Source organism: Salvelinus namaycush, chromosome 27 (genome assembly GCF_016432855.1).
Source record: "Salvelinus namaycush isolate Seneca chromosome 27, SaNama_1.0, whole genome shotgun sequence".
NCBI classification, from domain to species: domain Eukaryota; kingdom Metazoa; phylum Chordata; class Actinopteri; order Salmoniformes; family Salmonidae; genus Salvelinus; species Salvelinus namaycush.
The window spans coordinates 24835177-24862756 of NC_052333.1; the positions used below are offsets into that span (position 1 = coordinate 24835177).

A 27580-nucleotide genomic window follows, 5' to 3' on the forward strand; every position below is an offset into this window, starting at 1 on the left:
ACCTGCATTTTGGAGCTGCCTTAGTCAAGGATGTACCCGTGACTAGAACCATTCAAAACTGGTCTGACCAATCGGAATCCACGCTTCAAGATTGCTTTGATCATGCAGACCGGGTAGCCTCAGAAAATAGCATTTGATTTATACGCTGACTGGGGGAGTGCGTTTATAAGGAAGTGGGTTGATGTTGTGACTATTAAAACCTACCCTAACCAGAAATCGTGGATAGATGGCGGCATTCGTGCTAAACTGAAAGCGTGAACCACAGCATTCAACCATGGAAAGATGTCGGGCAATATTGCAGAATATAAACGGCGTAGTTATTCCCTCCAAGGCAATCAAACAAGTGAAATGTCGGTATAGGGTCAAAGTGGAGTTGCAATTCCACGGTTCAGACACGAGACGTATGTGGCAGGGTCTACAGGCAATTAGACTACAAAAAGAAATCCAGCAAATGTCACGGACACCGTCTTGCTTCCAGACAAACTAAACACCATCTTTGCCTGCTTTGAGGAGAATACAGTGCCACCGACGCGGCCCGCTACCAAGGACTGCGGGACCCCCTTCTCCGTGGCTGACGTGAGACATTTAAAAGTCAATGTAAATTGTCTATTGCCGATTTTATGAATTGTTCAGCCAAATTATGGTTTGGGGTAGAAGCTGTGGAGGAGCCTTTTGGTCCTAGACTTGGCGCTCTGGTACCGGCCTCTCCCATCTCATTGCTTTTTAGGAGCATATACCCACGTGGGGGACTGAAAGATGAACTGAGGTCCACACTCCCGTTGGTAGTTGTAATGCACCTTAAAGTTGGTTGCCAACCTCCATATGAAGTCCAATGGCTCACTGAGGTATAATAAGAATGGGACTGCTTTGCTGGATGCTCTTCTTGCCCTGCCTGTCAGGTGGTAGTCATATGGCTTTACAATGCACTTTTGAGCGCTACATCCCGAGGGGTTTGTGCTGATTGTACAGAGATTGTGACAGCCGGTTAAATGGGGTCCCTTGACAAGGCAAAAACAAGATGTCAGGAGAAGTGCAGTATTATCATAAGGAGAGTTATACTTGGAATATGGTGGAGGTATGGACGGAAAAAGAGGCAGAGGAGGTCGAAGGAGGAAGAGGGTGAGCTTGAGTCGGTTAAAAATTGTGGGAAATAAGGAGATGGTTTGTTAAAGAAGTGTAACCCTCTCACCAGGTTCGAATTTGAAACTCGCGATATTGCCTTACATAGAATATCTCAACAGCATGGGATGTTAGGAGAGAAGGACATCTCCAATAACAATCCCTATTGTAAACTATCTAGGGTGATGACAAATAGGGTATTAACTTCAGATTAAAAGATTATAGGTTTCTGTTATTGTATCCGGATATACTTTCCCATGCATTAAATTGAAACAGTAAATGACTCCACCAAGGCAACATGCATAAGGTTCAAAGGGCATGAGACAAAGGAATGTGTAGCATTGGGGAAAGTAGGGGTATGTGTTAATTGTCGGGGTGCCCATTGGGCTGGGGATCAGAAATGTCCCATGCAAGAGAGGCAGGTTGAGGTTTCCAGGGTTAGAGTAGTGCAGAAGTTGTCATATGCTGAGGCAGTGAAGAAAGTAGAGGAAGATGGGGAGGAGGGATCCTGAGAGAAGTGGTGTGAGTTGTAGATCTGTACTTGTACAGAGGGATAAATCAACAAGTGATATGTTTCAGTAAGATTGGATTTTTGGCATTTATAGTAATGGTTATCAACTGTACTGCAAGGATGCAAAGTAAGTCGCAGAAAATAGAGGTTGTGGTGGCAGCTGCAGAAAGGTATTTGGGTGTGCGAGACTTGACATCGACGAGTTACAGGGTGTGTTATTAAGTGGTGGTGTCCCATCCTTTCAGGCTGTTGGCCTGAAGTAGGACTAAATAGATTTAAATAGTGGAGTATGGTATTTATTTTTTGTGAGTAGTGTTAGATGGTAGGGTATTTGTTGAATTTTAATTTCTTGTTTTAGAGAAAATATAAATAAGCGAAGTATAAGGGAGTTGTACTCCAGTCTAGTTGGTTGTGGTAATGCAACATTTATTGGATGCCAACCGCCGTTAAACATCATCGAAGAAGACAAAGACCGAAGAAGCCTGAAGGAGGTGAATAACGTTACTGGAAACGAACTCGGTTTGCCCTTTATCTGTGGAGTAGTAGAGGAACTTGTATTTCAGGTAAAACAACAACCCAATGTTTATATCCCAGGACAAATTAGCTAGCAACAGCAAGCTAGCTACATTTCTATAATGTTTAATGCTTTTCGACCTGCTTCCAAATGAACGTAGTTGGTTCAGAGTTCTTTTTGATATTTCCACCTGCGTGTCCAGTTCGCGTCTGTTGTGGGTGGACAGAATCAACATGCGCGCGATGACGGACGCACATGCGTGAGCGGTCTATCTGACGCGCGGTAGAAGCTCGTGGCCCGTCTGTTTTCGCTCATTCACCACGGTGCATTTTAATTCACGTTTGTTCACGTGCGTCATTCCCCCCACCAATTAGAGGAACAAATATCAGAATTGGTCTGCCTGTGTGAACTCAGCCATATGAGATGCACCTTTTTTATTACGTTGACCCCCTTTTGCCATGTTGAAATCTAATACCATTCACATTCTATATGTATCTATGTTTATATATGAACATATGTCTATAGTCACATGTCACCTTTGGCTGGAAAACTAACTAGAATGTATGTGAAATCTGATAATCTCAAATGTAAGCGTAAATTGATGCAATCTTAACCTGATGTTGCAAGTCACGCCCATCTTCCAGTTCAGGAAGTACGTTGTCAGTGTACTCGTTTGTTCTCTCGTTGCATCATTCCGCCGCTGAGGAGAATAATATTGCTTCACCCTTTTGTGTCCACGAAATAAAACGAAATAAAGGTATGTCTTTCAGTAAACTATCTGCCATGCCTTTTAATCGAATGTGTCTTTCATTTCTCATATGGAGATAACTGTTACTCGTTCTTTCTATTGCCGGGTATTGTTGTGCGTCATGACAAAGCCACATAGAATATACCTTTACACAGTATTTGTTTTATTAAATGTGATGGGGACTCACATTATGAAACTGTTTCCGGTATGTAACTTGCCTAAACGGTTTATTTTTTTTTATTTTTTGTATCGTTAATGATCTGGATCAAACTTTTTTTGTGTGTGTCACGAATCGATAAATAATACTTCGTAAATTGACGTCAATGATACTGTAAAGAAACAGGCAGGATGCTGGTCTCGAACGCAATCGACTGTGCCCCAAAAGTATGCTCAAGCGGTGAAGTCGATATTCGCGCTCATAAACCCAGGGTCGTTACAATACAGTGTATCGTGGGGCTTGTCCAATTCTATCATCAGCTTAACTGGATGTGATTCAGCACTCAAGCAGGTGTCAATCTGCCAATGCTGTAGTACAAAGTTTGGAAAGCTATGTTTTAAAATCTCACTTACTGCTGAATTATATTAAATCCACAGCATAATACTTTTTTGACATCAATAGTTTAGTAATAAAGTATGATAGTGGTATTTTATTGAACCTTTATGTAACCAGGCAAGTCAGAACATTCTTATTTACACTGACGGCCTACACTGGCCAAACCCGTACGACGCTGGGTCGATTGTGCGCCGCCCTATGGGACTCCCAATCACGGCTGGTTGTGATACAGCCTGGAATCAAACCAGAGTCCATAGCAGGGTCTCTAGCACTGAGATGCAGTGCCTTAGACTGCTGCGCCACTCGGGATATAGGAAACTATAAGAGTGGCTATCTGATTTGCAAAGGTACAATATGTCCAATAGTCCGTTGTATAACCCTTAAGGTTATACAAAGTTGTAAAGAACAGTTGCTGAAGGGGCACTAGTCTCTTGTTGCATGTATTTATTAACCCCCCTGTCTATTTCTCCATTTTTCCTTTCCCTTCTCCTCTCTCTCACCTCTCCAGCTCCAGGATGTGTGGTATTTGGGCCTTGTTTGGCAGTGATGAGTGCCTGTCGGTTCAGTGCACCAACGCTATGAAGATCGCCCACCGGGGCCCAGACGCTTTTCGTTTTGAGAATGTCAACGGCTTCACAAACTGTTGCTTCGGCTTCCATCGCCTGGCTATCGTAGACCAGCTGTATGGCATGCAACCCATCCGCATCAAGAAGTTCCCCTACCTGTGGCTCGTCTACAACGGGGAGATCTACAACCACGACACGGTATGTCTAGCCTGGAATCCACATTGTTTCACAAATCCCAGGATCAATAGGTCTACAAACCCCACAGTAGTTATGGCCCATAGACACATAATGTATAGCCTGGAATCCACATAGCCTGGGAATTGTGATGTGAAACTATGTGGATTCCAGGCTATACATTATGTGTCTATGGGCCATAACTACTGTGTGGTTTGTAGATCTCCTACAATAGCCTGGAATTTGTGCCGTGAAACTAGGGTAGGAGATCTACAAACCACATAGTAGTTATGGCCCATAGACACATAAGGTATAGCCTGGAATCCAAGCTTCTGGACCCCAGGCAACTGTAGGTATGGAGATGGGACTAGACCTCTGGGAACTGGACACGTTTTGGTGTGGAACATATTCAGTTTCTACTTGCTAGTTACGAAGCAGGGACATACTAACGTTAGTGGGGTGATGGCTTTAGGCTAGGCAACTCCTCTTTTCTTAAAAAGGCACTATCTTTTTGCCAAAGGGACTTAAAGTACCAGTCAAAAGTTTGGATACACTTACTCATTCAAGGGTTTTTCTTTATTTTTAGTATTTTCTACATTGTAGAATAATAGTGAAGACATCAAAATATGATATGACGTTTTTGGCCTATATGATATCCGATATTTTCCTTGCCCAAAAAACATACCGATTACCAATATGAACATTTTTAGGGGCCTTTTAAGCGGTCTAGTACAGTTAAATAGTTAACACACACACATGAACACAGCGGTCTAAGCCACTGCATCTCAGTGCAAGAGGCGTCACTACAGTCCCTGGTTCAAATCTAGGCTGTATCACATCCGGCCGTGATTGGGAGTCCCATAGGGCGGTGCACAATTGGCCCATCGTCGGCCGGGGTAGGCGGTCATTGTAAATACGAATTTGTTCTTAATAACCTCTTAAGGATTGGCCCCTTTAAAAAATTTCGCCTAAAATGACATACCTAAATCTTAACTGCCTGTAGCTCAGGCCCTAAATAAAGGATATGCATTTTCTTGGTACCATTTGAAAGGAAACACTTTGACGTTTGTGGAATTATGAATGGAATGTAGGAAAATCTAACACATTAGATCTGGTAAAGATAATACAAATAAAAAAACAACCTTTTTTTTGTACCATCATTTTTGAAATGCAAGAGAAAGGCCATAATGTACAGTCGTGGCCAAAAGTTTTGAGAATGACACAAATATTAATTTTCACAAAGTCTGCTGCCTCAGTTTGTATGATGGCAATTTGCATATACTCCAGAATTTTATGAAGAGTGATCAGATGAATTGTAATTAATTGAAAAGTCCCTCTTTGCCATGCAAATTAACTGAATACCAAAAAAACATTTCCACTGCATTTCAGCCCTGCCACAAAAGGACCAGCTGACATGTCAGTGATTCTCTCTGTTGACGAGGACAAGGCTGGAGATCACTCTGTCATGCTGATTGAGTTCGAATAACAGACTGGAAGCTTCAAAAAGAGGTTGGTGCTTGGAATCATTGTTCTTCCTCTGTCAACCATTGTTACCTGCAAGGAAACATGTGCCGTCATCATTGCTTTGCACAAAAAGGGCAAGGCAAGGATATTGCTGCAAGTAAGATTGCACCTAAATCAACCATTTATCGGATCATCAAGAACTTCAAGGAGAGCGGTTCAATTGTTGTGAAGAAGGCTTCAGGGTGCCCAAGAAAGTCCAGCAAGCTCCAGGACGTCTCCTAAAGTTTTTCAGCTGCGGGATCGGGGCACCACCAGTACGAGCTTGCTCAGGAATGTCAGCAGGCAGGTGTGAGTGCATCTGCACGCACAGTGAGGCGAAGACATTTGGAGGATGGCCTGGTGTCAAGAAGGGCAGCAAAGAAGCCACTTCTCTCCAGGAAAAACATCAGGGACAGACTGATATTCTGCAAAGGGTACTTTTATTTTTTTATTTAACCTTTATTTAACCAGGTAGGCTAGTTGAGAACAAGTTCTCATTTGCAACTGCGACCTGGCCAAGATAAAGCAAAGCAGTTCGACACATACAACAACACAGAGTTACACATGGAATAAACAATCATACAATCAATAATACAGTAGAAAAATCTATATACAGCATGTGCAAATGAGGTAGGATAAGAGAGGTAAGGCAATTAATAGGCCATGGTGGCGAAGTAATTACAATATAGAAATTTAACACTGGAATGGTAGGATGTGCAGAAGATGAATGTGCAAGTAGAGATACTGGGGTGCAAAGGAGCAAGATAAATAAATAAATACAGTATGGGGATGAGGTAGATTGGATGGGCTATTTACAGATGAGTTATGTACAGGTGCAGTGATCTGTGAGCTGCTCTGACAGCTGGTGCTTAAAGCTAGTGAGGGAGATATGAGTCTCCAGCTTTAGAGATTTTTGCAGTTCGTTCCAGTCATTGGCAGCAGAGAACTGGAAGGAGAGGCGGCCAAAGGAAGAATTGGCTTTGGGGGTGACCAGTGAGATATACCTGCTTGAGCTCGTGCTACGGGTGGGTGCTGCTATGGTGACCAGTGAGCTGAGATAAGGCAGGGCTTTACCTAGCAGAGACTTGTAGATGACCTGGAGCCAGTAGGTTTGGCGACGAGTAGGAAGTGAGGGTCAGCCATCGAGAGCATACAGGTTGCAGTGGTGGATAGTATATGGGGCTTTGGTGACAAAACGGATGGCACTGCATCCAATTTGTTGAGTAGAGTGTTGGAGGCTATTTTGTAAATGACATCGTCGAGGATCGGTAGGATGGTCAGTTTTACGAGGGTATGTTTGGCAGCATGAGTGAAGGATGCTTTGTTTCGAAATAGGACGCTGATTCTAGATTTAATTTTGGATTGAAGATGTTTAATGTCAGTCGAAGGAGAGTTTACAGTCTAACCAGTTTAACCGGAAGGAGAGTTGTATGGCATTGAAGCTCATCTGGAGGTTAGTCAACACAGTGTCCAAAGAAGGGCCAGAGGTATACAGAATGGTGTCGTCTGCGTAGAGGCGGATCAGAGAATCACCAGCAGCGAGAGCAACATCATTGATGTAATACAGAGAACAGAGTCGACCCGAGAATTGAACCCTGTGGCAGCCCCATAGTCTGCCAGAGGTCCGGACAACAGGCCCTCCGATTTGTCATACTGAACTCTATTGGAGAAGTAGTTGGTGAACCAGGCGAGGCAATCATTTGAGAAACCAAGGGATTAGACTGCTGGGGACTGGGGCAAAGTCATTTTCTCTGATGAATCCCCTTTCCGATTGTTTGGGGCATCCGGAAAAAAGCTTGTCCAGAGAAGACAAGGTGAGCGCTACCATCAGTCCTGTGTCATGCCAACAGTAAAGCATCCTGAGACCATTCGTGTGTGGGGTTGCTTCTCAGCCAAGGGAGTGGGCTCACTCACAATTTTGCCTAAGAACACAGCCATGAATAAAGAATGGTACCAACACATCCTCCGAGAGCATCTTCTCCCAACCATCCAGGAGCAGTTTGGTGACGAACAATGCATTTTCCAGCATGATGGAGCACCTTGCCATAAGGCAAAAGTGATAACTAAGTGTCTTGGGGAACAAAACATCAATATTTTGTGTCCATGGCCAGGAAACTCCCCAGACCTTAATCCCATTGAGAACTTGTGGTCAATCCTCAAGAGGCGGGTGGACAAACAAAAACCAACCACAAAAACCAAGCATTGATTATGCAAGACTGGGCTGCCATCAGTCAGGATGTGTCCCAGAAGTTAATTAACAGCATGCCAGGGCGGATTGCAGAGGTCTTGAAAAAGAAGGGTTAACACTGCAAATATTGACTCTCTGCATCAACTTCATGTAATTGTCAATAAAAGCTTATGAACACTTACACTTATGAAATGCTTGTAATTATACTTCAGTATTCCATAGTAACATCTGACAAAAATATCTAAAGACACTGAGGCAGCAAACTTTGTGGAAATTAATATTTGTGTCTTTTGGCCACGACTGTATTATTCCAGCCCAGGTACAATTTAGATATAGGCCACTAGATGGCAGCAGTGTATGTGCAAAGTTTTACTCTGATCCAATGAACCTTTGCATTTCTGTTCAAAGATTTACTGCCCAAATGTGCCTCATTTGTTTATTAATAACTTTTCTTGTTCAAAACTGTGCACTCTCCTCAAACAATAGCATGGTATTCTTTCACTGTAATAGCTACTGTAAATTGGACAGTGCAGTTAGATTAACAAGAATGTAAGCTTTCTGCCAGTATCAGATATGGCTATTTCCTGGGAAATGTTCTTGTTACTCACAACCTCATGCTAATCACATTAGTCTACGTTAGCTCAACCGTCCCGCAGGTTACCCACCAATCCTGAAGAAGTTGTTCAACTGACTTGCCTAGTTAAATAAAGGTTACACACACACACACACACACACACACACCACACTGACCAAAAAGTTATTTTGTTGGTTTTTACGTATGTCCCCATTACTAGTCAAACATAATCAAAACCTATTTCTTTCACTTACTTGCTGTGCTGTTTCATTAATACTATTCATCATACTAATACTGATTCATCATACTATGGAACGCCGTTTGGGTCTTTGCGTGTCAAATAACACTGTTTGACATGTCTAATGAGCTTGTTGACCAATTAAGACCTGAATATGACTGCACGTCACAATTTTATGCATTCCTAATTTTTTTACGTAGTTATTACACTCCCTCGTATTTCATATGTCACAACTATTCATCAATACGTAATCTATGATGATGGTAAAGTTGTCTCGCGCATCTACAGTGCTGGTCATTAAAAAAAAGCTATCTAGCTCTTGGATGCAAACAATGTTCTTCCCCAAAAACATAGCAAAATGACATCTGTTTCAGTAGCTATAGTTAGCTAACTTTTAACAAGGCACACCTGTTAATTGAAATGCATTCCAGGTAACTACCAAGAGTGTGCAAAGCTGTCATCAAGGCAAAGAGTGGCTAATTTGAAGATTTTCAAATCTAAAATATATTTTGATTTGTCTAACACTTTTTTTGGTTACTACATGATTCCATATGTGTTATTTCATAGTTTTGATATCTTCACTATTATTCTACAATGTAGAAAATAAAGAAACCCTTGAATGAGTAGGTGTGTCTTAACTGTTGACTGGTACTGTGTGTGGCCAAAGAAGTTTAGGCCATCTTTTGTTCATGTGAGTTTGAGAACCAGGAGCGAAGATAGAGAATACCATTATCAATATGATCTTCCTACTGTCTTTAAATCAATGCACTAACTTATTATATTGCACATCTTATGTACCCTGCATTTGTTGGATTTGATTGTGCATACCCTTCCTACAAACCATTGTGATTATCAGCATGTATGTCATGAGCATGTACACTCCCCTATGTATTTATTTGGACAGTGAAGCTAAGCTAAGCTTTTAATTAGGCTGTATGCTCCAGCATTTTGGATTTGAGATCAAATGTTTTATATGTGGCGACAGTACAGAATGTCACCTTTTATTTGAGGCTTTTTTCATACATATCTGTTTTAGCGTTTAGATAATGAAGTGACCGCAATTACATTTTATAATACCTGGCAACCTTTCCTATCCTTTGTAGGAGACATGGACCCAGCTAATTTCACAACTCCATAAACCAACCCAAATTACAATTTATCACCTTTTTTTAAAACTATTGGTTTGATTATATCTTTGTTTCTTTTTGTTATTTGATTATATTACTGAAATTCTATATCATGCCTGCTTTAAGTCTGATATGGGGTTGGGGCTCTGTTGGAGCATGGGGGGGTTGGAGTGGGTTTGAGTTGGTAGGGGATCTGTGTGTATTCTGTTGGTGCATGGGGGGGTTGGAGTGGGTTTGATTTGTTAGGGGATCTGTGTGTATTCTGTTAAAGCGTTGGGTGGTTGGAGTGGGTTTGAGTTGGTAGGGATCTGTGTGTATTCTGTTAGAGCGTTGGGTGGTTGGAGTGGGTTTGATTTGGTAGGGGATCTGTGTGTGTTCTGTTGGAGTGGGTTTGAGTTGGTAGGGGATCTGTGTGTGTTCTGTTGGAGCATGGGGAGGTTGGGATGGGTTTGAGTTGGTAGGGGATCTGTGTGTATTCTGTTGGAGCATGGTGGGGTTGGAGTGGGTTTGATTTGGTAGGGGATCTGTGTGTGTTTTGCCTTCTACCTGTGCTGTCTGTTATCTGTATAATCATTCAAAATGCCAAATGAAAAAAACATTTGAGAGAGAACTAAATGAGAAAGTAACAGAAGCATAAATAGCATACCCCCCAACTGAAAATGCTAACCTCCCCTGTTATTTGTAGTCGTGAGAGGATGGGATGTTCTGGTGACATGATCTTTGTCTCATCATTATTCAAGATTTCAATCAGGATTATCTATCATCATGTTAATGCATTAATGTAGAAGTGTTCCGAAAAAATTCCATTGTTATTTGCAATAAAAGTGATTCCAAAATGACACTACATTATTTACTATTCATTTCTATTGGGCACAAACTGCAAATGCATTCAAGTTTGTAGTCACAAGCTTGATGTAGTCATTACGTGCTAGGAATATGGGACCAAATACTATACTTTTGACAATTTAATAAACTAAGTGAATTTGTCCAAATACATATGACACCTTCAAATGGGGAGACTAAATACATAAAGCACATTCATTTCTAAACGGTAAAACAGATATGTATGAAAATACCCTCAAATAAAAGGTGACATTCTGTCGCCTCATAGAAAACATTTGATCTCAAATCCAAAATGCTGGAGTATTGAGGCAAAAAATGTTGCTTCACTGTACAAATAAATATGTTTGGGGAGTGTGTCATGAGCATGTATGACCACTTGTAATGTCTTATCTCATAATAATTCTGATACTTCATCTTTTTCCTTCTTTAGCTGAAGAAGCAGTTTGAGTTTACTGACTACCAGACCAAAGTAGACGGTGAGATCCTGCTTCACCTGTACGAGCGGTTCGGCATTCAGAAGATGGCGTCCCTATTGGACGGAGTGTTCGCCTTCATCCTCCTGGACACAGCCAATAGGAAAGTGTTCCTGGGGAGGGATACGTATGGCGTGCGGCCCATGTTCAAACTACTGACCGACAACGGCTTCCTGGCTGTGAGCTCTGAGGCTAAAGGTGAGGGGGGACTACTTACTTGACATCTCATTTGGGGTTGAGTGGTTTTAGTTGCTACACAAGTGGATTAAAGAACAATCCCTATTCAGAATAGAATGAACTTTAATGTTTGAGTAAAAAATATATATATTGTGTAATTACAAAAACTGCTTAACTCGATTGCTATGCAACTGAAATTCAATTTGAAAAGTACAATGTAACAGCTTGTTAATAAGATGATAGTAGTAGTGTATAATGATGTTGTTATACATGTGTAGTAACACTAACGTCATGTAAAGTGTTACCATGTTATTTGTTAAAATGTTTTGTGTGTTTGTTCCCAGGTCTGACTGATATCACCCACTCCATGTCTTCTCCTCCTAAGATCACTCCGTTCCTCCCGGGGCACTTTGAGGTGTTTGACCTGAAGCCCACTGGGAAGGTAGAGTCTATTCAGATGGACCGCTTCCACTACTGCACCCAGGAGCCCAGCCACGCTGTCTATGACACGGTAGAAATGCTACCCTCCGGTACGCATACACACACACACACACACACACACACACATCCATAGTATTTCCATAACGTCAGCATCTTGATTGACAGCGGCCATAATGTGGGTCAAGGTTACTGATTATGTAACAGTACCACTACCTGTAGCCAGCTATCAGTGAAAGGTGATAAATGTTGTTTGACACCTAAGATGAAGGGAGGAATGGCTTACTGATTGTTTCAGGATGCAGTTTTTGGTGTTGAGGGCATTGCCATGAATGAAGCCTCTTGTCCAACTGAAATCATTGTAGTCACTGACAATAGGAGTTGGATGTGTAGTATGTCGGAGTTGATTTGCTGGTCTTTAACCATTCAGTTGACCGGTCCCTGTGTGATGACAGTAAGATCTCTTGCTGTCCTCTGTAGGTTTTGTCCCAGAGACAGTGAAGAGCAACATCCGGTCTTTGTTTGAGAACGCTGTCCGGAAACGACTTATGGCCCACAGGAGGATCGGCTGTCTTCTCTCAGGTACAAATAATGGCTATTGCAGAGTATTTTTTTTTCTTCTTTGTGTAGTGTCACACATGAACTCTTGCGTAAGTAATGCTTGAGATCTGTTACTTTTTCATTTACGGTATGCTTGTCTGTGCAAATAAATTAGAATACTTGCTTATTGTCATTACACCATAGGTCAAATTGCACGTTTGATAAGCTAGTAAATCATGTTCATGACTGTTACTGTATCTTTCTACCAGGTGGTCTGGACTCCAGTCTGGTGGCAGCTATGCTGGTCAAACTGGCCAAAGAGGAGAAGTTGAAGTACCCCATCCAGACCTTCGCTATCGGGGCTGAAGACAGCCCAGACATCCTGGCTGCTCGCATGGTGAGAGGCTCCATAGAGAGACTGCATTATAATAATGATGATTCTCATATTGTTATGGAACAGTTTGGGTAGGTTAGGTCTTAGGAGCATGATTCGACACTTCCACACTCCATCCCCCAGGGGGCAGCAGCAACCGCGTCTAGGTGCTCTGCCAAGCCTTGATAAAGCGCAATCAGGTGCAGGCGGGGATCCTTCAGAGGTGGCCGTAGAGCCTGCCGGTCTTTGTTTTTTGTTTGATGTCTTTAGTTTTGGAGCGGCTTTGGAAGTTTATTTTTGTAAGTATCTATGTTTGTTACCCTTTTCAACAACAAACAATAATCCTCTTGGGCTAGCCAACCCATAAGAGTCAGGACGGAGCTGGCCCTGGATCCTGGTAAGTTTGCTGTCTCCTGGGCACATGTACATACAACACGGTCCTCATACGCTGATTTCTCACATAGATGCACACCTTAAATCAGGTGACAGACCAGTTAACTAGGCCTAAGTCTAGGACTCCTAGACTTAGCTAGTGCAACAATATTAGCAGGCTAGTCAATTCGTTTCATAACAGTATAACTTCATAATCAGTAATAATCCAACTTTATTTTTGTAGCATCTTTTACCCAGTACATTACAGCTCACAGGCCATTACAAATGAGAGTTTAAAATAATACAAAAATAACAGAATAGAATAATACAAATATAATGATAAATACTCCTTTGTGAAGCCGCCTGTGAATTCACTGCTCCCTCTTGGTCAGGTTGTAATTGGAAAAGAGAATTATCTTAAGTTGAAGGGAATAAGTAGATAATACGTGAATGAATGTCTTGGTGAATGTCTTGTGGTGTTCCAGGTGGCGTCGTACATCGGCAGTGAGCACCACGAGGTCAACTTCACCCCTGAGGAAGGTTTCAAAGCCGTGGAGGAGGTCATCTTTCACCTGGAGACCTATGACATCACCACCATACGCGCCTCTGTCGGTGAGAGTACACTATCCCGTCTTACATCAGCCTAGATCTCCAAACACCAAGCAGAAGTGGTATCCCACTTAAGCTAAATTAATAGGCTATGAGGGTGACGCATTTGTGAAATACCTTGACACTAGACAGTTTTGTTGTACCTTCTCAATGTACCCACTGACCTGGACAAAGGGAGTCTGGTCAGGCTGCATACCTTTTCCTTCTGATTGGCTGGTTTGAATCCTGGGAGATTAGTGAGTGTGGCCTACTTCAACTCAATTCTGTTTCCAATAATCCTTTCTCATTCTGCAGGCATGTACCTAGTGTCAAAGTACATCCGTGAGAAGACTGACAGCGTGGTGATCTTCTCTGGGGAAGGCTCTGATGAGCTGACACAGGGGTACATCTACTTCCATAAGGTAAGTTTGTTCCACATCAGAGATGTCATTCTCTCTCACTCACCAATTTCCATGTACCAGTCAGGGTTGTGGTGAATGCAGTAGTCAATTCAGGAAGTGCATGAATAAAAAAAAATATGGTCTTAGAAATCAATAGGAAATTTGTGGTTAGACTTAATTGAAAATGGAATTGAACCCAACCCTGGAACCAGTTGTTATGTCTGGGAATATGAACTGAGTTGTTGCTTCCTGCTCCAGGCTCCCACGCCCAAGGCAGCAGCAGAGGAGAGTGTTCGTCTGATGAAGGAGCTCTACCTCTTTGACGTCCTGAGAGCCGACCGTACAACTGCTGCACACGGGCACGGGCATCTTTTTCAATACAGTCATTCCTTTTTACATCCTTTCCTCAAACTCATCAGACCACTATCTGCTCTCTTCCTTCTTTCTTTTGACAAGATGTAGATAATTACAGAAGATGTACGTTTTAAAGATGGCACCTAACTGACTTCCTCTTCTCTCTACAGTCTGGAGCTGAGAGTGCCTTTCCTGGACCACAGGTTCACAGCGTACTACCTTTCCCTGCCTGAGGAGATGAGGCAACCTAAGGTCAGTCTCCTTAGCTCCAATCACCATATCCTCACTATCCCTATATCCCTATCCTGTAGATGTGGCTCTGATGAGATAATAGACCTGAGATAATAGAGTATGAAAGTAATGTATTATTGCAAAAGTGTCTCTTGAGGGATTGTTGTCAGTGTTGTGTATCCAAATCAGAGTCCTTGAAGCAAATATCAGTTTCCAAACATGTAAAGGATTCCGGTGCTATAATTCCAAACACAGTTCAGTTTCACTGAGGGATGTATGTGTGTGTGTAACCAGGATGGAGTGGAGAAGCACCTCCTCAGAGACTCATTTAAAGGTCTGAACCTGATCCCAGACGAGATCCTATGGAGACGCAAAGAGGCCTTCAGCGACGGAATGACTTCTGTCAAGAAGTCCTGGTACAACAGCCTGCAGGACCAAATGGAGTCTGAGGTACACACACACACGCATGCAGCAGACACGCCGTACACACACAGGCACGCTGGCATACATGACATATGCACACCCGGACATTCTGACTCCTTCTTTCTCTCCTCCAAGGTGAACGACTACGATCTGGAGAAAGCTCCTAAGACATTCCCGTTCCTCCCTCCCAGAACCAAAGAGGCGTACTTCTACCGCCAGGTGTTTGAGAAGCATTACCCGGGCCAGGCTAAGTGGCTCAGCCACTACTGGATGCCCCGCTGGATCAATGCCTCCGACCCCTCAGCCAGAACCCTCTCCATCTACAAGCCTGACAAAGACCAGTGATACAGCAACAACAGTGGCTCTTTTCCAATACCCTCACTAGCGTAGCACTTATACTGCATGAATGCTCAATAGACTACTTCAGTGGTATGCTAGTATGGATATTGGAACGTAGACCTTGTCAGCTGTCAATCACCTTTGTCACCATTACTACACCTCCCCTTCACAACATACCTATCTAGAATTTGTCTCATGCTAGAGTTGTGACGATTGTGGGATTTTAGGGTAACAAATTGTAATTTTTGTTGAAAAATGTTTTGACCTTGTAATGCATCATAATGCATCTTTAGCTACTACATACCTAATGAAAACAACACTACTTTGGTGACACCCCTGTCTTAAACTAATGGAGTTGATCACTTGGAACTTTGGAAATGAAGCTTCTCCTACCGACCGTGCTGCTTGCAAAATGCTATCTGATAAACTATGTCTACTTGAATATAAAGTTGAATCCCCTCGTCTCCTAAAATAAATGCAGTAAGACTATGATGGAAATTATGATTATTTTTTCACAGTTATTGTCAGTTAGATGATTATACGATAATTGTGCCAGCCCTATGCAGGAATCATCTAGTTCTTGGGATCAGTGTGAATTACAGTTACAGGGTCAGTTCTGATTTGGGGAAACTTGTTTCAGTAGGAATAGTCAATAATATTAGAAGACTGGGATGATGCTTAGTTAAATAAACAATGCTGCCGTTTATCTCACTGGGATTCGGTAGCACTACTACTGAAATGCTTTCATACATTATAGTACCATACCTAGATATGATTACGTAATACATAGATGTAATTGACATATTTTAACAGCTTCAGACATAAGCCAAACCTTAACACAATTCTTAACAGTTCCTAATGAGTTCTGTTGGCAAAATAGGCCTTTTCCTCTCATTCACATTGTTATGAAGTTGGATGCATATAACAGGTAATGTAAAGATGTTTTTTTTAATATAGCCTCTTACACAGAAGTTAGATATAACAGGAAGGAGGCAGCCTTTAAAATAAAGGACATTTTTCTTTCCTGTCTGCTGTAATAGGTGACATTTGTCAGGTTCAGTTCCATGCAGATGAGGCTGGGCTAATTTTAATGGCTGGAATGGAATAGAGTCAAACGTGATTGCCATGTGTTTGATACTGTTCTGTTTATTCCATTCTAATGAGCCTGTCCTATAACTCCTCCCAAACTGACAGAGAAGTACCCTAATTTAACTAATTTACCTTTTAAACATATTTTAAATGTCAGAACAGTTATGATGAAACTAAAGCTTTCATGCATTGATCAAGCCCAAAGTTTTCTTATTGAAAAGGAAAAGGCACAATGTTCACTCACCATTAAAAACACATTTTATTGAATCAACTATTGAAAGCTTGGTTATTTGGCCTTCATCAGAATAGGAATTTGAACATTTCTTACTCTTTGTCTCTCCCCTGTTTTTGTTTTAACTTGTCATCATACTCATGTCATATGAGAAAGGCTAATGCCTCTGATATGACTTAGCCATTCTGTACTTAATAAGTGGCCACACAAACTGATAATGAATCTATCTGGAATAGCGATAACAAAAGGACGAGGTGTTTGTTGCCCGTTACATACTGTCCTTTACTGGAGTGTGTTGTGTTTTAACTACCAATTAAAGAGAGCAAGACCATGGCATGGCGTAATAATGGTCTATAAATCATAATTCTCACAAACGTTTACGTAAAGTGTGCTATGCGTGTGTTCTTGCGTGAGTGTGTCATTAAGATAATGATAGAATGTGTAACAGATTGAATATCACGCTGGGAACAACATGAATCAATTGAAGACGAAACATGACTGAGACAGGCTGGTATAATGGGTTACATAAGGAAGCCACTCAGACCAAAACAAACACACTGCAGGTTGGATGCTAACCATAGTGCATTGATTGCACTTTGTTTTCTGAATTGCAATCCATCTAGAGTCCAGATGGAAATGTATGAAACTATAGCATCACATGTCTAAAGTGATAGACACAGTGTCTATCTACTGTATTTACACTGCTTCGGAAATAAATGTGCTCCATACCCTTGACAATATCTATCTGTTGTTATTGTTTTGTGTGTTCATGATCATAAGTTTGCATTACAATATTCACACTGGTATACCACTTAAGTACAAAGCAATATATTGGGCATGCATTCTAAGTGGTATGGATATTGGATCATATGCACTTGTGTGAGAGGGAGGGGTTGCCCAATTTGACAACTTTGTGCTACTTACTTTGTCCACTACAGGGTGGACCACTCCACATTATCAACACCCTCTACACAGCATAGTCCACCACCAGTGAAAATAAGAAATTAAAGTTCCACCAATAAAGAAAATAGTTTTAATATATCAAGCCACAATTACATACAAGTATTCTGTCATACCATACGTTTTGGTTTCAGAAACATGACAGTTTGATTTACAGTCAATTTAAACGAGAGCATGTCCTGATGGAGCAGCATGTCTGTAGTGTACCAGAGTATTTCGTTTATTTACAGCACAATCAGTTGTGATTAAAACAGTTGAGGCACTAGACAGTGGGATTGGCAGTGCAATTTTCTACATACCCTGGGGTAGAGCTTTGCTTTGATGGTCCACGACAACAGTATTCTCTGGAACCTATGATATGGTGATGGTACTAATACTTTGACATACATTAAATAACAATGTTTCTCTAAGGTACGGTAGGGGTATCAGTTCACACCGAGGGTGACAACAGTCCACTAGCTTTCACAAATTTCCCAGGTTTTCCCAGAAATCCTAGTTGGAATATTCTGGAAATGTCCTTCTTATGATTTCCCTTCTAATTCCAATCTTCCAACTGGAATTTCTGGAAAACCTGGGAATTATTAGGAAAACGAACAGAATTTTGTAACCCTATTCAGATCACACTCCTGCATTCTTCCTGAACAAATCAAATTGGCACAGTCAAGTACAGTACAGCTACATCATCACGATGTGAAAACAGACATTTTATTACGGTAATTTACAATAAATTTGACTACACATATTTTGGAGGAAACAAAACTACGCATCAGACACGCCTTCCAATCTTCTGTAGGGATGACTTGTTGAGAAGCGGACCAATAGCAGAGGACTGAATACAGATTAACTGGTTAGCGGCGCTTGTTGTAGTTCTGTTGTGTGTTCCACTCATATGAATCTATAGTGGAAGAGAAAGCTTGTAAATAACACAGCACAGATTATTTTTAGATTGTCATTTTTAGCACAGTTCCAGCAATTATTGTGGATTCGTAACCAGGCCAGCTAAGAACAGCTTGGTTCAGCTCGGTTCGACTCAGTAGTGTAAAAAGCTAATATGAGGCCTGTACCTGGTTCGTCTTGGCTCCTCTTGCCCATCAATCCAACAAAGGAGTTAATTTTATGCCCTGAAAGAGAAGACAGCCAATACCATTGACACTGCAATTATAGACAATGAGTGATGCAGTGACTAGTGTGCAGAACAAAAAGGTGTGAGTTTTTCCAGTAACTGACAATATTATTTACACCCTGACCCTAAACTTAACCCTAGCCCTAACCTTAACCCTTACCCTTATTCTAACCCTAAAGGTAACCTTAGCAAGCAGTTGCTTATCAACAGATAGTGTGTTGACAGTATGACCATCTGTAGAACATCTATCTGGACTATCCAAATAACGTGTGACCAATCATTTTAGTCAGTGATGCAATGAATAGTGTATAACCTAAATGGTGAGAGGAGAGTGTGTAGAATAATATCTACACTCCCCTTACTCTGGCAGATATCTAGTCTTGTGCAAATTGATGGATGGACTCAGTCCCCGTCCCCTTTTCCTAGTGACTGAGAGATATAGCGGCGGCCACCCACACGTTTTGGAAGGAAGGGTAGTGGTTGGAGATTGTTTTTCCTAGGAGGGCGGGATAGGATGCACGTACTGATGGGACACTTGCATCACAGACTGACGGACGTCTCTGTCAGACTCTGTCAATCACACTAATGGAATAGAATACAGTATAAGGGTGGAGGGAATGGGGGAGACGGGAGGATGTGGGGGAGAAGGGGGAGTGGTGGGGTTATAAAACTCTGCGTGAGACCCCTGGGATAACCTATCTGTCAACATACCCTATCTGGCAACACATCAGGGGTTTGGGAATCATGATGATCATAACGGGCGACGGCATCCTGTGCAACTTCCATTGGTGGTCTAGTCACGAGTCACTTGCAATTTTCTTCTCAGTTTTCCCTCCGGACGTCATAAGTGCATAAACACACCTCCATTGTGTGTTATATACTGTAATATATTATAATGTATATATTATATTATATGTATACTGTATAATGTATATATATAATATATATACTGTATAATGTATATATTATATTCAAAAGTTTGTGTGAATGGAAGGGTGAGATCCTCGGGTCCATCTTTCCATCATCCGCGTAACCAATCTAATTTAATGCCTAAATGTCCTTGGGGCATTGATTGAAGCACTCTCTCTCTCCCCCTTTCTCTGCCTCCCTCTCTCGCTCACCTTTGCTCTTTCCACATCTCTCTCCTTCGCTCTCTCCCTCCATTCCTCTCTCTCCTTTGTTATCTCTCTCTCTCTCTCTCTCTCTTGCTCCTTCTATCTCCCTCCCCTCTCTCTTTCTCTCTCCTTGCCTCTAATGATGACTGACGTACAGTCATGCCTGCATCAAGGCTCCTGCAACACATTGGTCTATACCAGATATTCAGTAAATTCAAAAAATATTCAGACCCCTTGACTTTTTCCAAATGTTGTTACGTTACAGCCTTATTATAAAATGTATTGTTTTCCCTCAACAATCTACACACACACTACCCCATAACGACAAAGCGAAAAACAGAAATACCTTATTTACATATTTTTTATTTTATTTTAAATCAAATCAAATTGTATTTGTCACATGCGCCGGATACAACAGGTATAGACCTTACCATGAAATGTTTACTTACAAGCCCTTAACAATGCAGTTCAAGAAATAGAGTTAATAAAATATTTACTAAACAAACTAAAGTTTTTAAAAAAATCATAAAATCAAAAAGTAACACAAGAAAATTACACAACAATAACGAGGCTATATACAGGGGGTACCGGTCCGGCAACATTTTCTAAAGACCCCATGGGAAATATCACATTTACATAAGTATTCAGACCCTTTACTCAGTAAAGTACAAAGAACCTTTGGCAGCGAGTACAGCCTCGAGTCTTTTTGGGTATGACGCTACAAGCTTGGCACGCCTGTATTTGGGGAGTTTCTCCCATTCTTCTCTGCAGATCCTCTCAAGCTCTGTCAGGTTGGATAGGAAGCGCCGCTGCACAGCTATTTTCAGGTCTCTCCAGAGATGTTAGATTGGGTTCAAGTCCGGACTCTGGCTGGGCCACTCAAGGACATTCAGAGACTTGTCCCGAAGCCACTCCTGCGTTGTCTTGACTGTGTGCTTAAGGGGGGTCCTAAACGCCTCTAGAGCAGGTTGTCATCAAGGATCTCACAGTACTTTGCTCTATTCATCTTTCCCTCGATCCCGACTAGTCTCCCAGTCCCTGCCGCTGAAAAACATCACCACAGCATGATGCTACCACCACCATGCTTCACCGTAGGGATGGTCCCAGGTTTCCTCCAGATGTGACGCTTGGCATTCAGGCCAAAGAGTTCAATCTTGGTTTCATCAGACCAGAGAATCTGGTTTTTAGGTGCCTTTTGGCAAATTCCAAGCGAGCTGTCATGTGCCTTTTACTGAGGAGTGGCTTCCATCTAGCCACTCTAACATAAAAGTCTGATTGGTGAAGTGCTGCAGAGATGGTTGTCCTTCTGGAAGGTGCTCCCATCACCACAGAGGAACTCTGGAGCTCTGTCAGAGTGACCATCGGGTCCCTGACCAAGGACCTTCTCCCCCGATTACTCAGTTTGGCTAGGCAGCCAGCTCTAGGAAGAGTCTTGGTGGTTCCAAACTTCTTCCATTTAAGAATGATGGAGGCCACTGTGTTCTTGGTTTTTGCTCTGACATGCACTGTCAACTGTGGGACCTTATATAGACAGGTGTATGCTTTTCCAAATAATGTCCAATCAATTGAATTTACCACAGGTGGACTCCAATCAAGTTGTAGAAACATCCCAAGGATGATCAATGGAAACATGATGCACCTGAGCTCAATTTCGAGTCTCATAGCAAAGGGTCTGAATACTTATATAAATAAGGAATTTCTGTCTTTAATTTGTAATAAATGTGCAAAATATTCAAAAAATCAGTTTTTGCTTTGTCATTATGGGGTATTGTGTGTAGATTGATGAGGATTATTATTTTTTAAATCCATTTTAGAATAAGGCTGTAACGTAACAAAATGTGTTAAAAGGGATTGGTTCTGAATACTTTCTAAATGCACTATATGTATTTATGCTGAACTTGCTGCCTCCTTTCGCTGAGTAGGGGAGTCATTTACGAAATGCTGGGATGTGGGATATCCCTCTCTCTCGCCCACTGGGCACAGATGTCAGTTTTGATTTACATTTGGTTGAGTTAACGACAGTAAATTCAGCGTCAAAAAAAATATGATATCACCATGTCATTGGATTTAGGTTCAAAGTTGTTTGACAAATTTCCTTTCTTGGATGACTTTTTCCATGTTGATTCAACGTCATCACATTGTTTTACTCAGTCGGGGTCTCAATTTACTGTTGAGAGTTAGAATAGTTGAATACACAAGGTGCAATTTCAAAATTTGGTTGTGCATTAGCAATTTTTCTCTTGTTATGTCATCACTGAGTCGCTCAATTAGCCATGTCAGCTAACAATTTTTACATTGGTAAGTTAGCCAGCTATCTAAACTTGTAGTAATCATGGACGAATACTGACTGACTCCAGGGGGGCCCCATGGATTTCGTTAGTCACACTCAGATGTCATTAACATGGCATAAGTCGTGGCAAAATGTGAAGAATTACCGGAAATTATCTTTAAAACTGAAAAAATGATCTCCACCCCATGGCAAAATGGTTAGAATTGCTGTAAAATGTATATAATATTTAAGAAAAATAATCTCTCTGCCCCATGGCAAAATGAGTAGAATTGCATGAAATATGCTAGAAATTTCTATAAACCCCATGGAAAAATGTGTGTGTGTGTGTGTGTGGGGGGGGGGGGGGGGGGGACATAACAAGGGGTCAAGGGGTCTTGAAGGCAGAATTAACACTACCATCCTAGCGAAGAAATGGAGTGGTCTTCAAGGCAGACTTAAGACTACGTATCCTAGTGAGGGAATAGAGGTCTTCAAGGCAGAATTAAAAGGATGTACCCTAGCGAGGGAATTTTGGGGTTTTCAAGGCATTGAAGACCACCTACTGTCTCCTTAAATCCCTCAAACACCTGTTAGCTGTGTGGGTTGTGATTTAATTAAAACATCTAACAATTGTTTTTCTCTCTCTCCCTCTCTTTCGTTTGACTTTTACTTACCATTATGCAAAATAAATATCATTAACCCATGCATTTTCTTATTTTGCTGCTGGGCAACATTTGGTGTGTGTTCTCCCTCCCACGCAAGGTTAGCACGAACCTCTACAACCCACATGGTGAAGTACAGGTGAACAGTACTCATGGAGTCAACGTCATCAAACGTCATAACTTGTAACACCTGATCTGATGTGCAAATAATCCCCAACCTTGCCTGATAGGCTACCAGCGCCTGCCTAGCCTACACACTTGTGCCTCACTTGCTCAGTTATGCACAGTCCTTGTGCCTCAATTGCTCAGTTATGCACAGTCCTTGTGCCTTTGTAACATGTCAGTAAAACTAATTATAACTGAATAAACCATGGCTTCATATTTCGGTATGCAAGGACAATTATTGGGAAATCTTCTCCAATATTAATTAAAAAGATGAATTAATTATGAGTTTGTCACTTACTTTTTCGGGTTATCTGTGCATTCGCTGTTGGAAGAAAGGGGGGAAAACATCAATCAATGTAGGCCTACAATAATGTCTTTCCTTTATGAATAGGCAAAAAACGTGCGTAAAGATATTGATATACAGTTTGTAATTATGAATTGCAATAATAATGCATAGCAATTACTGTGATTCATTTTAATGGCAATAAACGGGAAAGTGTCTAATAGAGACTGAAGAATGGGGACAGGGCGAGGCGCGAGGAGGCACGGTCTTACCGGAGGAGCGTTTCCCCATCAGGCCAAAGAACTGATGAGGCCGCGGTTTCCGCGTCATCCTCCGCAGTATCTCTCTGAACGGGTCAGACGACAGCCACTCGCCCTGCACGAGGGAGGAAATCAAATTAACGGAACATTAGACATAGGGTATAGGAGGAGGGGGAGACAGACTCCCTTATAGCCTACAAGCCTATAGCTCTGCGTAAAATATCGTATATTTTTTTTAGCTCTAGATCTAATCTCGCAGGGCAATCAATATATTACACTAAAGACACCCCGTGTGAACTTTCATATCCGATCCTATTTTTATCTGACTGGGCAGCCTATATTTCTAGAGTCAACATTAGTCTAAAAGCAGGGGCCCGCTGCTAATGGCCACGCGCTCATTAAAGTGTCCATCACTTATCCAAGACATCCCAGGTCCTTTGGTTCCTTCCTTATTGAATAATATAACCCACCCGCCTTGTTACAACGCTCTGTGTTGCCTCAGCGGCGAGGCAATGATCACATAGGCCTACCTGCTGAATGTTCCCAATCTGACTGAAGTTTATGAGAAATATGCCCCAAGAGCCGCCCAGAGACTTGGCAGTCGCCCAACCCGCAATGTCAAAGGTTGAACGTGCGCTACATGTGAATGAAGCTTCAATCTGGGACTAAAGTAATGATCGCTGTACACTGAGCTAAGAGCTCATAATTTACGCTCAATGAATCATAACAAATCTTTCACCCGATATATAATTTGTGTTGGTTGATGTTTTGTCCCTATACATGCTTAATTACGCATCACCAAACTCTCCGAAACAGGTGAAATATTTTATAACGTGTGATAAAAAATAGGTTTAAACAATTTTGGTAAACAAAACACAAGGCTGTGCCATTAAATTAAACAATATTTTTTCCAATAGTTAAGCAATCATACATTTTTACATGTCCATTTTTTTATTCGTTTATTAGACGATTCTAACAAAACATATATATAATTGTCTTGTTATGTCAAATCATTAAATCATTCCTACCGTAATTTGATCGTTTGTCCAATAATCAAGATCTTCTTTTGGACCAATTTCTTCACAAAAAAATTGGGCAATAGCAATAAAAGCTATCACAAGCGGTAGAAGTAATTTCATGATGCAGCTATTTGTTGCGCGCAACTCTTCCGCCCTAAAACTATTCTTTCTTCGTTTGTTTCTATTTTCAAAAGTAGAAATAGGCTATTAAAGCACTTATAAACTGAGTTGAAATGTTTTTCAACCACTCTCTATGACTTTTGAGAGCTCGATGTTTACACCTGCGGAAATTGGTATCGTCTCCTCTCCATATAAGTGTCTTAAGCGTGCGCAAAAATGAAATGTTCCCTCCTTGGTTGAAACCTCCGCTCAGTTCCCTCTCTGCTCCAGTCCGCGCGCTCTGTCGCTCTACCGCGCCTACACCTTGGTCCTGTTGGGTCTTTGTGACCACACTGTGGTACTGCACTAGGTTATATAGCAAGGGGTAGAAGTGCGACAGGTATCTTAATGCGCTTTAAATCAAGTAAATTTACTTGACATGTACTTGAGATGTGTGATGACTAACATCCGTCGTGGTATTTTGCATATGGTCGATATTACTTTCAAACGTTCCCCTATGACCCTCCTTAGCACTCTGCTTATTGTTCCCGTTGTAATAGGAATGTCCAAGTGAAGCGAATGGAGTAGGTGAGTCTGATGACGCACTGAAGTTCAAGGTTTCTACGTAAATCCTTATGACTGTCCTACGCCAAAGCAACAAATTCATCATAAAACGAAAGTTGATTTGCATCTTATATATCAGTGGAAGATGTTTTCAACAAACATTCCAGAATCTTCACATTGCAGTTGACAAGTTTGGATTCTAAAAGTCTCTTTTCTAAACTTTTGTAAAAATGAATAGTTGTAAATTGAATAATTAGAATTGCTAAGGCATGTTAACAGGAGTCTCATCTTTTTTCTGATTTCATATATTACTTTACAAAGTAAACATGTTTAAAAAAATCTTAGATAGGCCTACAGAACCTCAATTTGCAGTGACCTTGATCCATAACCACGTAGTCTTAAAAAAATAAACATTTTGAACCCCCTACCCCCTCTAAAATCACACAGATAAGGTCCCCCATCACTTATAGGCACTATAGACTTCTCTCAGAAGAGGATGCTGTGTGCTTTCTTCCTTTCTACCCAGATATATTTGACAATGGTTCTGGACACATAGTCCTGTAGGCCTACATGACACTCACACAGAGCTTTTAAACAAAGTCTAAATCATGGAGGTTGAAAGAAAGAGAAAGCGAGAGAAAGAGAGCGAGCCAAAACATATACAGTCCCTTGACTTTTTCCACATTTTGTTACATTACAGCCTTATTATAAAATTCATTCAATTGTTTTTTTCCCTCATCAATCTACACACAATACCCCATAATGACAAAGCAAAAACAGGTTTTTAGAAATTTTAGCAAATGTATTAAAAATAAAAACTGAAATATGACATTTACATAAGTATTCAGACCCTTTACTCAGTACTTTGTTGAAGCACCTTTGGCAGCGATTACAGCTTCGAGTCTTCTTGGGTGTGACGCTACAAGCTTGGCACACCTGTATTTGGGGAGTTTCTCCCATTCTTCTCTATAGATCCTCTCAAGCTCTGTCAGGTTGGATGGGGAGCATCGCCGCAGAGCTATTTTCAGGTCTCTCCAGATGTTAGATCAGGTTCAAGTCCGGGCTCTGGCTGGGCCACTCAAGGACATTCAGAGACTTGTCCCGAAGCCACTCCTGCGTTGTCTTGGCTGTGTGCTTAGTGCCATTGTCCTGTTGGAAGGTGAACCTTCGCCCCAGTCTGAGGTCCTGAGCGCTCTGGAGCAGGTTTTCATCAAGGATCTCTCTGTACTTTGCTCCGTTCATCTTTCCCTCAATCCTGACTAGTCTTCCAGTCCCTGCCACTGAAAACATCCCCACAGCATGATGCTGCCACCACCATTTCTTTTAATTTTTGTATTTATTTATTTGACCTTTATTTAACCAGGTAGACTAGTTGAGAACAAGTTCTCATTTGCAACTGCGACCTGGCCAAGATAAAGTAAAGCAGTTCGACACATACAACAACACAGAGTTACACATGGAATAAACAAACATACAATCAATAATACAGTAGGAAAATCGATATACAGCATGTGCAAATGAGGTAGGATAAGAGAGGTAAGGCAATAAATAGGCCATGGTGGCAAAGTAATTACAATATAGCAATTAAACACTGGAATGGTAGGATGTGCAGAAGATGAATGTGCAAGTAGAGATACTGGGGTGCAAAGGAGCAAGATAAATAAATAAATAGAGTATGGGGATGGGGTAGATTGGATGGCCTATTTACAGATGAGCTATGTACAGGTGCAGTGATCTGTGAGCTGCTCTGACAGCTGGTGCTTAAAGCTAGTGAGGGAGGTAAGAGTCTCCAGCTTCAGAGATTTTTGCAGTTCGTTCCAGTCATTGGCAGCAGAGAACTGGAAGGAGAGGCGGCCAAAGGAAGAATTGGCTTTGCTTCACTATGCTTCACCGTAGGGATGGTGCAAGGTTTCTCCCAGATGTGATGCTAGGCATTTGGGCCAAAGAGTTCAATCTTGGTTTCATCAGACCAGAGAATCTTGTTTCTCAAGGTCTGAGAGTCCTTTAGGTGCCTTTTGGCGAACTCCAAGCGGGCTGTCATGTGCCTTTTACTGAGGAGCCAGGCTCCCCAGCATTGCGCACTCCTGCCATCATCATTACGCACATCTGCCTTCCCCCGTCACGCGCATCAGCGATTATTGGAATCACCTGGACTCAATCACCTCTATTATTACCTTCCCTATATCTGTCTGGTTCCCCGCTCTGTTCCCGACTTCTGCATTGATTGTCTTATGTCCTTGTGTACCCGTGTGCTGACGCTGTTCCTGTCTTGTTTCATGTGTGTTTCCTGATTATATGTTTGACTCCCCGTACCTGCTTCTCATCCCCGGCGTCGGTCCTTACATGTGGTGTTGATGGTAAATTTGACCCCAA

The 27580-nt window shown here is 41.6% G+C and overlaps 2 protein-coding genes across 2 annotated transcripts; one reads left to right on the forward strand and one right to left on the reverse strand.

The window, feature by feature from the left end:
• The first annotated feature begins 2796 nt into the window (after nt 1–2796).
• On the forward strand, nt 2797–16392 carry LOC120022484 (asparagine synthetase [glutamine-hydrolyzing]-like). The gene is made up of 12 exons (XM_038966405.1): nt 2797–2901; nt 3954–4209; nt 11089–11329; nt 11653–11838; nt 12227–12328; nt 12556–12683; nt 13517–13643; nt 13935–14041; nt 14279–14379; nt 14545–14626; nt 14900–15055; nt 15164–16392. Exons 2-12 carry the CDS (start codon nt 3961–3963, stop codon nt 15371–15373), a joined length of 1689 nt encoding a protein of 562 aa, XP_038822333.1. The 5' UTR covers nt 2797–2901; nt 3954–3960; the 3' UTR covers nt 15374–16392.
• A 2104-nt stretch (nt 16393–18496) lies between these two features.
• On the reverse strand, nt 18497–24664 carry LOC120022863 (protachykinin-like). The gene is made up of 6 exons (XM_038966908.1): nt 24554–24664; nt 24056–24058; nt 23538–23640; nt 23281–23304; nt 18713–18769; nt 18497–18543 (listed from the first exon to the last, which is right to left on the reverse strand). Exons 1-6 carry the CDS (start codon nt 24662–24664, stop codon nt 18497–18499), a joined length of 345 nt encoding a protein of 114 aa, XP_038822836.1.
• Nucleotides 24665–27580: the final 2916 nt, after the last annotated feature.

What these genes read in the sequence shown, in the direction of transcription:
- LOC120022484 (XM_038966405.1), top strand. Translation starts at nt 3,961, where the DNA reads ATGTGTGGTATTTGGGCCTTGTTTGGCAGTGATGAGTGCCTGTCGGTT. An exon ending in TGTGAGCTCTGAGGCTAAAG is followed by an intron (nt 11,330 to 11,652) that starts GTGAGGGGGGAC and finishes GTTTGTTCCCAG; the next exon opens with GTCTGACTGATATCACCCAC. An exon ending in GGTAGAAATGCTACCCTCCG is followed by an intron (nt 11,839 to 12,226) that starts GTACGCATACAC and finishes TGTCCTCTGTAG; the next exon opens with GTTTTGTCCCAGAGACAGTG.
- LOC120022863 (XM_038966908.1), bottom strand. Translation starts at nt 24,664, where the DNA reads ATGAAATTACTTCTACCGCTTGTGATAGCTTTTATTGCTATTGCCCAA. An exon ending in GATGGGGAAACGCTCCTCCG is followed by an intron (nt 23,305 to 23,537) that starts GTAAGACCGTGC and finishes TTCTTCCAACAG; the next exon opens with CGAATGCACAGATAACCCGA. An exon ending in GAGGAGCCAAGACGAACCAG is followed by an intron (nt 18,544 to 18,712) that starts GTACAGGCCTCA and finishes CTTCCACTATAG; the next exon opens with ATTCATATGAGTGGAACACA.